General features: G+C 58.5%; 1 protein-coding gene across 1 annotated transcript in view; it reads right to left on the bottom strand.

The window, feature by feature from the left end:
* Positions 1–1999: 1999 nt before the first annotated feature.
* The window catches only part of SPNS3 (SPNS lysolipid transporter 3, sphingosine-1-phosphate (putative)), a gene marked incomplete at its 5' end in the record, with an annotated part of 35853 nt that continues 23774 nt past the window's right edge, over positions 2000–14078 (bottom strand). Inside the window, 4 exons of the mRNA XM_079905532.1 lie at positions 2000–2390; positions 3285–3456; positions 3557–3655; positions 10127–10192. Coding sequence (XP_079761658.1) covers positions 2302–2390; positions 3285–3456; positions 3557–3655; positions 10127–10192 — 426 coding nt within the window. The remainder of the gene's footprint in view (positions 2391–3284; positions 3457–3556; positions 3656–10126; positions 10193–14078) is intronic.

Below are 14078 nucleotides of genomic sequence, written 5' to 3' on the forward strand. Positions count from 1 at the left end.
AGAGGTGGGGGTAGCTGCTGACTCTTGGGAAGCGCTTGCCCATCTCCTGGGAGCTGAATCTCACAGGGGTCCTCCCCAGGATTGCAGTGAGGAAGATCCTGGAGCTGGGCTTCTGTGGACCTAGACCCAGCCCGTGAGAAATCACATGAGGTCTAGGTTAGAAAAATCACATTCAACACACCTCTTAAATATAGCTGGGGAGTCTGCAGCTCGGAAAAGACAGGAAGTGGCCCGGGTCGCACAGCCAGTGAATCCCGCACAGACCGACTGCCTCCTTCTCAGAGGAAACTAAGTATGATACTGTGATTTCTAATAAGAAATATATATTTGGTCTTCATCCTGTTTCTGGCACAGAGCTCCTAAAACCCTTGGAGTTTCCTAGGTGATGAGAGCCCTAAAAGTGTCTTTCCTTTGTTAAGGAGGTGACTTTTGGAACTCACCTAAGGATGAGGCTGCTTGCCAGAGAACCAGCCTTGTGATTAGAAGGTTGGAACTTTCAGCTCCACCACCCCCGCCAACTACCTCCCGGGAGGGGAGAGAGGCTGGAGATTGAGATCAACCAGTGACGGTTTAATCAATCATGCCTAAGTAATGAAGCCTCCGTAAAATCTAAAAGGACTGGGTCCGGAGAGCTTCCGGGCTGGTGAACACATGGACATCTGGGGAGAGTGGTGCTTGGAGACAGTGTGGAAGCTCCACGCCCTTTCCCCATACCCTGTCCTATGCATCTCTTCCATCTGGCTATTTCTGAGCTATACTTTATAATAAACTGGCAATACAGTGAGTAAATGGGTTTCCTAAGTTCTCTCGCACATTAATGGAACCCAAGGAAGGGGTTGTGAGAACCTTGGATTTACAATTGGTCACAGCCTGGACTTGTGATTGGCATCTGAAGCGTGGCACAGGGGTGACAGGGACAGTCTTTTGCACTGCATCCTTACCCTGCGGAATCTGATGCTATCCCTGGGTAGATAGTCTCAGAGTCGAGTTGAATTGTAGGCCCCCAGCGAGAGTCAGAGAATCGCTTGGTGGTGTGGGAACGGACCCCTCTCCCGCACCCACACTGTAACTGGGTGCAGAACCCTTACCATGCAGCCTCATGAATCCTTTCTCTCCTAACTTCAGGGCCGGCCGTTTCAGGAGCGCCAAGCGTCAGATCGTGGGTGGAAGGGGAGGTCACCCTGGTGACAGCTGCTCCTGAGGGGCCGCTGAGACTTGGGGGTGAGCGTGGCCCGCGCGGGCTGAGCGGGAGTGTCCAGCTCCTGGAGCCTGTCCCATCCAACATAAGGGGCAGGGAGGACACCACAGGGGGGCAGGGGGGCGGCAAGCAAGGGTCAGGAGGTGAGTGTGAGTCTGGGTCACTGCTCTGCCCACAGCTGCTGGGAGGCAGGCCCAGCCTGGCACACCGCAAGTGGCGATCAGCAAGTGAACAGTGATTGCCTAGCTGGGCACCAGGGCAGGGGACACCCGCTTATGCTCATGGCGGAAAGGACATGCCTCCCCACTGCTGCCCGCCTGGAAGCTGTTGATCTCCTGCGGGGCCCACTGTGCCCAGCTGCTCCGAGCCCAGGGGCAAATATGGGTCCCAGCGAGCCGGCCCTCCCCGTGCGGGAGGAGGCCGAGATGCAGAGCAGGGCGCTCATGCACAGCCATGCCAGCCCCCCAGCGTGGGTCTGCGCAGGCCTGGGCACTCCTCTGGGTGCCTCCTTGGTTCTTGCAGCCACACTCCCACACCAGCACCGGAGTAGAAACCTCTCTTCAAGACTACTGATTCAGCCCCCACTTCGTTCAGAGGGTGAACGCACGCAGAGGGCTGCCCCTGCAGACTGGGGAACCTGGGTCAGAGCAGGCGGTCCAGGGTGCGGACGCCCAGAGGCCCATGCTGAGCAGCCCTGCATCCTTGGCCCAGACTGCCCACCTCCCCGTCTCCTGCTTCTAATCCCAGCAGAGACACCTTGAGGCTATAAATAACATAGGTCCAAAGGCCTATATCCACGGGCTTTGTACTGGCCACACTTTAATCGGGCTGCCAGCAGCCAGGCTGAGGGACCCGCGCTGGCGTGGCCTCGTGCTGGGTGCAGGCACAGGCTCAGGCCTCCCACCGAGGGCACTGACAGCTCAATTCCCAGCCCAGCCACAGGCGCTGCCAGCTCTCTAGCTGGGCGCGAAGAAGTGGCAGGTGCAGCTTGGCCAGGGTCCCGGAGGCGCAGTCAAAGGTGGGCAGAGGCACTGATACAGTGGAGGCCGCCCAGAAAGGTGCGAGCAGGGTGGGTGGGACCTCCTCGCGGCAAGGCAGGGGCCTCAGGGGTCCTCTGGGGAGGCACCGGTGCTAGGAAGCAGGCGTTGGCTCTCCATGGCCTCGCTGTGCACGTCCTTGCTGTCGGGGATCCCTGTGGGAAGAAATCGCTCAGCCAGCCCCAAAGGAGGCAAAGGCGTTTGGGGACGAGGCCTGGGCACAGCCTGTCATGAAATCCTCTAGCTTCCGTTTTCAAAATAAATTCCAGATCCGACCCGTTCTCCCCACCTTCGATGCCACCACCATGGTCCCAGCCCCGCTGCTCTCCCCTGACGGCTGCAGGGCCTCCTGTGGCGTCTCTGCTTCAACACTAGCCCCCTGCAGTCTGTTCTCAACACAGCAGCGCCAGAGTGGTGCTTTTAGGATGTAAATCAGACACCCTGGGGCTTGTGCACTGGAAACCAGAAAGCAGCTCCCATCTCGCTCTGTGTAAGGCCTCAGTCCCTGCAAAGGCCCCCAAAGCCCCCACGCTCTGGTCCCATTACTGTCACCCTTGTCCCAACCACTGGCCCCCTTGCTCCTGGCTCCAGCCACACTGGCCTCCTTGCCAGTCTTCAAACACAACAGGTCCATTCCTACCTCGGGGCCTTTGCACTAGCTTTTCCCCCTGCCAGGAGCACCTTCCCCCAGATAGCTGCATGACTCAGTCCCTGCGCAGTGCGGACCTCTCTGACCACCCTTTCAAAAACTGCAACCTGCCCCCACCTGTTCCTCTCTCCCCACTTTCCTGCTTTATGTCTCTCCGTAGCACTTATCACCTTGAACATACTCTATCTTCTACTTCTTCTGTTTGTTTCGCTTCATGGGGGCTCGGACTTGGTGTTCACTCCCCAGCATCTGCAACCTTGCCTGGCACATAGCAGGGACGTAATAACTATGGGTGAATGGATGAACAAATGAACTAGCCAGGGGCTCAGCGGGTGGGTGGTGATCCTGCTCCTATAGGGTCAGCCCTGAGCCTGGTATGGGTGCAAGGTGGCAGGGGTACCTGTCTGCCGGGCCTGGGCCTGGGCCTGGTCTCTCTCCAGGTGCAGTGCAGTCAGCAGGAAGCAGCCACCACCCAGGACGATAACGAAGGCGCAGCACAGGAAGCTCTGTTGAAGGCTGAGGAAGCGCTGCAGGTAGGAGTCGGGACGCGCAGCCCGCAGGGCGCTGGAGATCTGCAGAGGAGACAGGCTGGGTCTGTCGGGCCCACCAGACCAGCCTCCAGGCCTTCAAGTGCACTTCCTCCCTGGACCCCTGCCATCCACCCAGCCTTACAAGTCCAGTGAGGTAGGGGCTGCCGGCATCTCCCAGGATGTGGCCCACTGTGATCTGAAGCGCCTCTGCCGTCCCCCGGCACCTGGGTACCACCACGGACTGCAAAACACAGAAGCACCAAGGGAGCTCCCCAAGCGAGGGCAAGGAGTAGGTGCCCCCTCATGCCCCGGCTGGCAGGACCAGCCTGGCAGGGTGACAGGCTGGCCAAGAGAGTGGGATGGCAGGGGGTCGACGAACCCAATGCCTGAAGCCCCACCACTGAGCCATCAGGTCGCCTGGAGGCTCAGGAAGGCTCCCTGGTCCCCTGGGATGGAGCTGCCAGGTCCCTGATGAAGGCCACCCCTCTTGAGGATTCATTGTTAAATCAGGGCGACCAGGCATGGCTGTGACAACAGTGATGGGGCAGGTGTGTCCCAGCTCAGGGGCCCACAAGGCAGCAGTGTGGGCTGTGGGGTGAAGAGCGGGTGCACAGCTAGGCGCCTGCACGTGTGGGCGCCTGGGCGGAGTGGTGTGGAGGGCTCAGCCCCCATCTCAAGAAGCCTCTCTGGGCAGAGACCGAAGGCAGGCTTGCTGAAAAGGCCCACTTGGGAGGTTAAGAATATGAATTCCAGAGTCAGATTGTCTGGGTTCCAATTCCAGACAACCCCCAACTCACTAGCCGTGTGACCTTGGGCAAGTCACTTCACCTTTCTGTGCCTCGGACTCCTCAACCCCATATGGGGATAATAATAGTACCTACATAAAGGGTTACTTTCATTATCATTCCTCATCTGATACCTGGAGGACATCAGGCTGAAATCATGCCCTATGATTCTAAGGGGCAGAAAGCTTCCAGGCATTTGAACATGCTGTGCCTTCTGCTTGGCAAGCCTTCCCCTCTCTGGTCCAGCTGGAGCATCCCCATTCGTCCTTCAGGACTGACCTTTGGGTCACCGCCTCTGTGAAGCCTTCCCAGAGTTCAGGTGCCTGCCCTGAGCTCCCCCAGCTCGTGCGCACCCCTAACTGAAGGCACATCCCCCTCAGCTGGAAGGTTCATGGTCCTCCTCCCCTTACCCTTACATTGTCCAGCAGCAAAGCTCCTGCCTAAGTTCTCTTGGGGTCCCTGGGGTTCAGCAAGGCACCAGGCACAGAGGGGACTAGCTGAAAGTTTGCCAACTCAATAAGTCAAGTAGAACCATCATGGAGGCTGGTCTCAGGAGAGGCCCTGCCAGAACCCAGGGCTGCAGCACAGGAGGGGAGGGAGGCAGGAGGTTGAAGTAGAAGCCACATGTCACACAGTCCCAACAGGGCAGCCACAGGGAAACTTCTCACCCCAGAGCCCTAGCCCCAAGGCCTAGCTGTCCATAATCTGAGCCCATCCGAGAATAATAACAATGATAATAATTATTATTATAATAATTAACATTTATTAAATGCTTCCTGTATGCATTTTCTGTATCTCATATACATATATATATATCTTATATATCCACTCAACCAACCCATGAGGGAGATACGATTACTAGCCACATGTTACAGATGGGAAACCCTCCACAGAGAGGGTGAGTAACTTGCCCAGGGTCACCCAGCCAGGAAATAGTAGGGCTGAGATTTGATCCCAGGCCTTCTTCTCCAGGGTCTGACCTTTGACCATTCTGCTGTTAGAAGCAAGAAGGAAACTTTCCAGCAATGTTTACGCATTTTTTATAGAACATTTGGAAAACAGTGAGAAGAACCAAGAGGAGAAGCTCACCCCAAGCCCCGAAAACCGCTAACTGGCAGCGAGAGCAGGGAAGGGAACTCCAGACAGGGGACGGTGTGAGCCAAGGTGTGAAGGCCAGAGCCCGGGGACTGGAGAGAGGGGTTTGTGGGTGGGCAGGGCAGTAAGAGTCACTCTTGAGGGTGACCGGCTGGTCCCGGAGTCACCGGCGCTGAGCCACTCTGTCCAGGTGGTGAGAGAGGCCGGGCCTCCCACCCATCACCTAGACCTGCCAACAAGCCTGAGAAGGAACTGACCACAGCTTTGCACCTTCCCCAAGTGCTTCCTTCTCACCCCATAATTATGTGATTACTCACTGGTGGTTCTGGGCAGAAGGGCAGGGCCTCCTAGAAGATGGACTCTGAGTGTCCAAAAAAGTCCGTGCAGGGGCTGGTTGGACCCTCCCTTCCTCCTCTCCCAGGAACTCCAACCTGCGGGACCTGGACCAGCCCTTGATGCCAGTGGCGGGAGAGGTAGGTCTCCCCCTGCCTGTTCTGGGTCCCCAGGGTCTCCACGTAGCCAAGGGTCAAGGCTGGGCCCCACCAGCAGCTAGAGAGCCCAGCAGGTAATTTTAGAAGTTCAGAGGCTTTTGGGTTGCCAAAACTCCAGGCACACTCTATTCCGAGATAAAAACCCCTCTGTTTTTGACTCGCCCTTCTTAGAAGAGCTGTTCCCTTTATATCCAGGGGCATAACCAGCGCCAATCCAGGGCGCGCATCAAGGGAGTGCAGAAAGTCGGTTACTGGTTACTGCACCAGTCACCAGGTGCAGACTCCCTGGCAGCCTGCCTCACGTTCCCCACTCAGCCCTCCCACCCAGACACCCCTGGGAGGGTGAGACAGACGAGTGAGCAGACGGCTACCTAGGGGCAGCAGGCAGAGCAGGGAAGCATAGAGACCAGGAGGGTGATGAGCCCCCAGCAGGAGGGGGTGGCGATGTGCTGAGGAGGTGGGAGGTGAGCCTGGTGGCGGATTTCCAGCACCCTGGAGGACAGACCTGGAGCGAGTCCCCCTTCTACCCTACTCCCCACGGTTGGCGGTGGGTAAGCTGGAGCGGGGCCCAGACAGACAGGAGGGTGTGGAGGGAGCCAGAGACCCCATCAGTAGGTCTGGGGAAGCAGGGAGTTCATCTGGGGAGACACACTCTCCAGCCTTCCAGGAAGCGAGGCGCTCCGAGGCCCCGCCGGGCAGGGGGAGGTTGCCGGAGGTGGGTCTGAAGTGGGTCTTGGCTGTGAGGAGCCAAGGTCCTTTTTATTAACTCACCCACCAGGAGGTAGGGGCTTCCCAGCGTGCAAAGAGTGAGCTCCCCTTCAGAGAGTAGGTGAACAAGGGGACGGACTGCACTAGTCAGAATGTCGCAGAGGGTTTACGAGCTGGGGAGCTGGCTACACTAGACCGGTGTTTTCCAGTGCGTTCCGAGGAACGGCTCTACCGGGATCACGCAGGACATTCGACAGCAATGCAGATCCCTCGACCCAACACAGACCCAACTGAATCAGACCCTGAAGACACAGGGCCTGGAAGCTGAATCTGTAACAAGCTCCCCCAAACCTGATTCTTAGGTTCAGTGAAGTTTGGGAACCACTGAAGAGCCCCTGAGGTCTCTCCCCCAGGGAGAATCTGGATTCTCCTCCTTGTGGATAAGCAGATCAAAGAGAGCCGTATCCCTGAGGCAGGACTGACATGGGGCCATGGAGCCCACAGCAACCCCGCAGGAACGTGCGTGATACAGGCTTAGCTCACTCTGCCCGCGTAGCCTGGGCGTAACTGGTAGGTAGGTACCACCTTTCTGCACACTTGAGCAAACCAAGGCCAGCCAGAGAGGCGCAGGACTGGGAGTGGAAGCAGGTGGACTGTTCCAGAATCCTGGCTCCTGGGCTCTGCTGCCCTCTCACCTTCTGTGCTTCAGGAGCAAGGGCAGCCAGCAGGGACCTCCCTGCACTTCCTGCCACACCAGTGTCGCCACACTTCCTGCCCCTGCCTTGCTGCACGCTACTTCCTCCCCAGCCCCATCCCACTCCCTGCTGGCCTCTCTCCACCCATCTCCCCTCTGGGCCCCTGGAGCCTGCTCCTGCCTCACCTCTAGAAAAGCAACCCCAGCTACCTATGACCTGCCAACTCCAGCTACCACCCTCTCTCTCCTCTCCCCTGCGCAGCTTCTTACTCTCCAGGTCATGTCACCTCCCACCCTTCCTCACCCTGCCCCCAGCTGCCATCTGTCTGCCCTCCACCCCACAGCTGGGAGCCCCCCGCTGCCGGACACCACTCCCCCCTGGAGCCTTCCCCCTCTCTCTGTCAGGGGACTGAGCTCCAAGAACCGCAGGGACTGGTCCAGCTCCGGCCACCAAAGTGTCACAAGGCTGTCCTCCACTGAGGGACTTTGGGAAGGTGGGGAGGCAGGGGAAGGGGGGCTAGAAGCCTTCCTGGGATGACAGGCCCCACTAAGCTTTAGGGGCTGGAGGCCTCCAAGCCGGGGGAGGACCGTGGGGAACACTAAGTAGGCTGGATCACGTCCAGCCCGGCCCCCTGGGCCCCCTGGGCAGTGCCAGCCAGCTCCCCAGCAGACCCAGATGGCTCAGACTATGGCTGACTGGCCCCCTCACCCCTCCTCGCCTGTCCCCAGCCCACACACAGCTCTACAAAAAGCCTGGCCCTGCCAGGTTAATCATTCCTGCAAACACAGACACGGTGGTGGTGGGGGAGCACACACAGGCGCAGTCTTCACATATCTGCAGGGCTGCCGTGTGCAGCAGGGAGCAGGCGGGGGGGGGGGGGGCGTGGAGGAAGCTGCAGGGGGCAGGATTCAGAGGACAAGTGGGCAGCCCCACTCAAGACAACGTTTGCCTGGGACTTCCCTAGCGGTTCCACACTTCCAATGCAGGGGACACGGGTTCAATCCCTGGTCGGGGAAGTAAGGTGCCACACGCTGTACAGCTTGGCCCAAAAATAAAGGATTTGCCAGCACGACTCCACATGCAGAGGGCTTTCCTTCAGGCTATCTTGCTTACCCCGCCAGGCTGGTTATGATTACCCCCTTATTTTCTTTGCGGTACGCGGGCCTCTCACCGCTGTGGCCTCTCCCGTTGCGGAGCACAGGCTCCGGACGCATAGGCTCAGCGGCCATGGCTCACGGGCCCAGCCGCTCCGCGGCATGTGGGATCTTCCCGAACCCGTGTCCCCTGCATCGGCAGGCGGACTCTCAACCACTGCGCCACCAGGGAAGCCCATGATTACCCCTTTTTATAGACAAGGAAACTGAGGCCCAAGGCCATTCAGCAAGTCTATGGCTGAGTCTGGGATGGAGCCCAAGTCTCCTGCCTGGAAGGAGGAAAAGAGAAGACGCGCCAGCCCTGCAGCTGATACACCCACCCAGGAGTCAAAGACAGGACAGCCCTGTCTACATCCACTGAGCCTGGGCCAAGAAGAGGGCCAGAGCATCTAGACAGAGAGTGAGCCTCCCGTCCACAGCAGTATTCAAGCAGGTTTTGTTGGCTAATTAAATGACTACACTTCCCCACAGCCCTTTCAAACTCAGATTCCAGGATGCCAGGATTTCTCTGGGAGATGGAAGATGAGAAAGTAGGAACCACTAACTTGCTGTCAGAATCCCAGCCAGCATTCTCTGTGCCAGGAACAGGGCAAAAGCTTTACATGGATAATCTCATTTCACCCTCACAGTAATCCAGGAGGTATTTTCATCTCCATTTTCCACACAAGGAATCTGAGGCTCGGCGACACAAAGTGACTTGCCTAGGTCACACACAGCTAGTAGGTGGCAGAAGCAGGGCTGAATCCCAGGTCTGTTTCCTGAATCCAGGTTCGTGCCCCTGCACTAGACCCCCTTCAGGACAGCTCTCAGCCGACTGCAAGCTGCTCTGGTTCCCTCATGCCCACCCAGCCCTGGACTACCAGGAGGCAGGAGGAGGGCTCTTGGGGTGTCCCTAGGTCTGGGACCCTGTGTAATCCACAAGGGCACAGCCCTTCAGTGTTTAAAATGTTTCCCTGCACTTCTCCTAGAAGGAGGCAGGGAGGCTGGACGGAGAGTGTGAGGCTCAGGGAGGGTCTTGCTAGACTCTGGACCTAGCAGTCATGGGGTCATGATAGCATCAGCCCTCATTATAGCCCGAGCTGGCCCCTTGCCTTGCAGCCCATGATATGGGAGCTGGGGTGGCCTGGACCCACCTGGGCTCTGTGGCCCTGAAGTCCAGCATCCGTGTCTGCACACCCAGAGTGGAGGCCAAGGAGCCTGCTTGCTGAGAAGTGCAGTCAAGAAAGAGGGAGGGAGGCCTGGAGTCAAAAAGCCCGGGCCCAGGCTTCCCTGGTGGCGCAGTGGTTGAGAGTCCGCCTCCCGATGCGGGGGGCACGGGTTTGTGCCCCGGTCCGGGAGGGTCCCGTGTGCCGTGGAGCAGCAGGGCCCGTGAGCCATGGCCGCTGGGCCTGCGCATCTGGAGTCTGTGCTCCGCGGCGGGAGAGGCCGCAGCAGTGAGAAGCCCGTGTATCGCAAAAAAAAAAAAAAAAACCCGGGCCTCAGTCTTGGCTCAGTGCCTCTGCAGGCTGTGTGACCTTGGTTCAGGCACCTGCCCTCTCTGAGCCTCCATTTGCTCATCTACAAAATGGGAGTGATGGTCAAAGGATATGTCTGAGACTGTCAGGGAAGCCCCTGGTCCAAGGTGACTGTTCATTGACCTTGGTCCCCTACCCCATGGTCTCTGAAGCCCCTCCTGGCCTCTAGGCCACTCAACAGCAGAAGTCCAGCTCTGAGCAGGACAGACTCCAGCTGCCCCTGCTCGAGAGGCCCCAGGACCAGCCCTCCGTTGCGACTCTCACACCTACCAGCAGGATGTCAGCAACCACGGCCCAGTTGCAGGACAGGAGCAGCTCCCCGAGGGCCAGGAACACCTGTGAACAAAGGGTGGCCAGGATGAGGCTCCCTGGATCTCAGTCACCAGCCCCTCCCCACACTGTTTCTTCCCACCTGTGGAGAAGGAGACTGAGGCTGCCCAGAGGAAGGACCCATCGAGACTTCCTGGGGTGGGTGAGGTTTGCAACTGTTTTCCCAGCTGCGACAGCCTCCAGAGTGGGTGGACATTCCCATCTGGGCAGACTGGCAGCCGTGACCCAGAGAGGAGTGCCAGGGCCCGGGCCTGGGAAGAGCACTCCCCCTGATGGACGGCCCCCAGGGTCTAGCCACTGAGGTCACCCAGGGAGGCAGCCAGGACTCCCAGGCCGCGTTTAAAGGCGCAGAAACAGGCACTTCCCTGGTGGTCCAGCGGGTAAGACTCCGTGCTCCCAATGCAGGGGGCCCGGGTTCAATCCCTGGTCGGGGAACTAGATCCTGCATGTGTGCTGCAACGAAGAGTCCACATGCTGCGACTAACAAGTCCACATGCTGCAACTAAAGACCCCATGTGCCGCAACTAAGACCTGGCACATCCAAAATAAATAAATAATAAATAAGTAAATAAAGTATTTTTTTTAAATAAATAAATAAATAAAGGTGGAGAAACAGAGGAGAAAGGTCCAGGACTTGCCCACCCTCCCCTTTGTTCCCCTAAGGCCTGTGTACACTAAGGAGGTGTCTACTGCATGCCAGCCAGACTGCCCAGTCCGGGCCTCCTATCAACAGCCCCTCCTAGGCCTTCCCCTTCCCAGACCCCAAGAGCAGCACAGGGAGGTGAGCAAGGCTGAGACAGTAAACTGTGCCCGGGTCAGGGCCAGGGCTCGTCTGAGGTTGCCAGCTGGCCCAGGGCAAAGCCATCCTGAAACACGAGGCTTCCGGCCCCCGTCCAGTGCCCACCCCCACCCCGGGCACCTGTGGGGCTGGGATAACCTTGTGTGCCCACCCTCCGCCTCGCCATCTGGAGGCCGCTGTGTACCTGTCTCTCCCAGCTCCCTGAACCCCCCACCTCGTGCCAAAGGATTAGGACAATCCTCATTCCACTCACTCAAGAAGAGTTTAATGAAGCGGCAAGAAGGAGGGGGAAAGTCTCATTTCTCAGAGCTTCTAAGGGCTTATTGCTGGAGTGGAATTAGTCATTCCTGGAGTCACGGGGCTGTGCCCGGGGCAGCCCAGGCTCTGGATCCCAAAGGCCTACAAGCACCCAGGACCGCGGAACCAAAGGCCCACTGCCTGCACACTGACTGCGCGCCAGGCGTGTCCACTCTTGTCACCCATCCAACTCTCAGCCACCTCATAAGACACGTATCATTACATCCACTCCACACATGAGAAGACTCAGGCCGACGGTCACACATCAAGTCACTTTCTGGTGAGCGCCTCTCCCCTGCGGCAAGGTGAGGGGCAGGAAGCTGTCGGTGAGGTCGGGGGGAGACTCCAAGAGGTCCCAGAGACCATAGTGCTGGGAGAGGCTGGCAAGAGGGAAGTCAGAGGAAAGCCCAGGATGCGGAGGGCTTCCAGGTAGAGGTGGCATTGAGCAGAGCCCCGAAGGATGGGCTGCATCAGCATGGGTCTGGAAGAGCCCCGAGGCCGTGCCAGGCAGAGAACCGTAGTGAGCAGAGGCGAAGAGGCTGGAAGGCACCCACGAGGCCGGGCGGGCAGGAGTGTGGCCCGGGGCTGCAGAGAGACGGCTGGGAAGGGGGAGCAGCGGGTGTCTTCTCCCAGTCTCACTAGTCCTTGGCCCTCCACAGACTGGGGAACGCTTGAAGGCAGGGCGGGGCCTCCCTCTGGGCCCGGGGCTGGGCACCCACAGGGGTGGGAATCAGGAAGTGGCCAGCTGGCGAGCCTTAGGCGGGGCCCAGGCAGGCTGCAGACCCGCATTCCAGCCCCACAGGGTCTGCCAACCCGGCCTCCTGGGACCGACGTGAGGGCAGCTCACACCCATCGTTCCCTCGACTCCCACATCCACCAGGACCGCCAGGCCGCTGCCCTCCTCCCACTTCCAGCTCAAAGGCATCCTGCCCTCCACAGCCGGGGGGCCAGCCGCACGGAGCCTGCTCTCTGCGGGTGCTGCGGCCTCCCCGCGGCTGCCCCACACCCCCGGGACATGCTGAGACACACCTTTTCCTTCCTCCAGCTGGAGCAGGGATCCTGACCCCAAAATAGGGCCGATCGGAGGGAGGCTGCAGCCACAACGGGCCCTCTCCGGCTGAACGAGCTGCCTGAGGATGCCAGGTTTCCTCAGACACACCTGGAAACCCACCCAAGCCACCAAATCCCCGCCTCCACGCAGAGGCTTTGAGGAGCGAAAGGCCCAGCTGGGGAGAGGCCGTCTCCTAATTCCTAATTACAGAGTCTCCTGAGGCGGCTGCCTGGGCTCAAGGAGGGACAGCCCATCAAAGAGGTGTGACCCCCTGGAGGGACACCCCATCAAAGAGGTGTGGCCTGGCCATGTGGGGCCACCCTTAGCGGTCACCACACTCTGGGCCTTGGTTTCCCCAACGCTGCTACGATAGGGTGGCCCAGCGCCCCGGCAGCCCCCTCCACCACCAACAGCTTTTGCTTTTTTTTTTTTTTTTTTTTTTTTTTTTTTACAGCTTTTGCTTTTAAAGCTGCAAGATAACTTCAGTTGGTCCCACAGGCTGCGTGCAAATCGGGTCTGAGAAGTCAGCGGCCTCCACCACCAATGCAGACTTGTGTTCCGCAATTAAAAAAACAAAACAAACAAGAAGGGCCCTGGTCTGAAGTTAAGTCACGGTGAAGAATGTAGCCAGCCAACCGTTCAAAGCTCCTCCCACACGGGCCCCTCAGCCCCCTGGACGCCCTCTTCTGCACGGCCACAGGCCCCTCACACTGACTAGGTCCCCAAACCTGCTCTCTCCTCCTGTCCCCCCATGTTACTGTCCCCGCCCAGGGTGCCTGAGGTAGCCAGGATACAGGACCCACCCACAGACTGGCCACCAGCAAGCTGCCCAAGTGGTCAGACACGGAAAGGGGGAGGCGGGGGGCTCCTACGTGCCTTGCTCGCCTTCGCACCCCTCCAGACACCGATTCCTGTCCATTCTGCATCCTAAATGTCCCTCAGATCTGCCCCCTCCTCCCGGCCACTGCTGCTGGCCTGGTCCAGGCCTCCCCCGTCCCTCCGCCTCACCAGTTTCCCAGGCCCCACCATCCCTCCCGACAGCAGCCCCGGAGGGGACTTCCAAAAGGGAAATGGGAAATCTGCCCTTGTCCCCTTAGTGCCTGTTCATGGTTCCCTGCACCCTGACTCTGTCTCCCTGGGTGATAGGGCCTGGGAAGCGTGGAGCCCCTCAACCCCTGGCCTTTCCATTTCAGACTCAAGAGGATTTCCCCCTCCAGTGGGGGCAGTGATGATGCATATTTCTGGCCTTAGTCACCCCCGGCCAGAGAGGCGTACAAACACACACACACACACACACACACACACACACACTCTCTGACACATGCACTCACATAACACACAACCACACAAGCATGCACAGACACATGCATCCTCAAGACACACACACACACACACACACACACACACAAGAGCTCCAAGACCCATGCACGCATACCTAGACCCATAACCTGGGACACATACTCAAAACTCACACACCACGAAGACACATACATAAGCAGGTAACAGGGATGACATTCTAAGTATTAAAATATGTGTGGCAAGAGTACCAACCAAACAGACGGTGGCTGGAAAATAGCCCAGCACGTACATGTGCATGCTTGTGGTCTTATAATGTAGACAGCAAGCTGTGCACAATCACACGGGCACACACACACGTATACATGTACACACACAAACACGCTCTTGCTTTTGCACTCATGTGCATACCTGCACTCGGACATGCACACACTCATACCTTCACACAC

The sequence above is a fragment of the Stenella coeruleoalba genome (genome assembly GCF_951394435.1).
Source record: "Stenella coeruleoalba genome assembly, chromosome: 19".
Taxonomy (NCBI): Eukaryota; Metazoa; Chordata; class Mammalia; order Artiodactyla; family Delphinidae; genus Stenella; species Stenella coeruleoalba.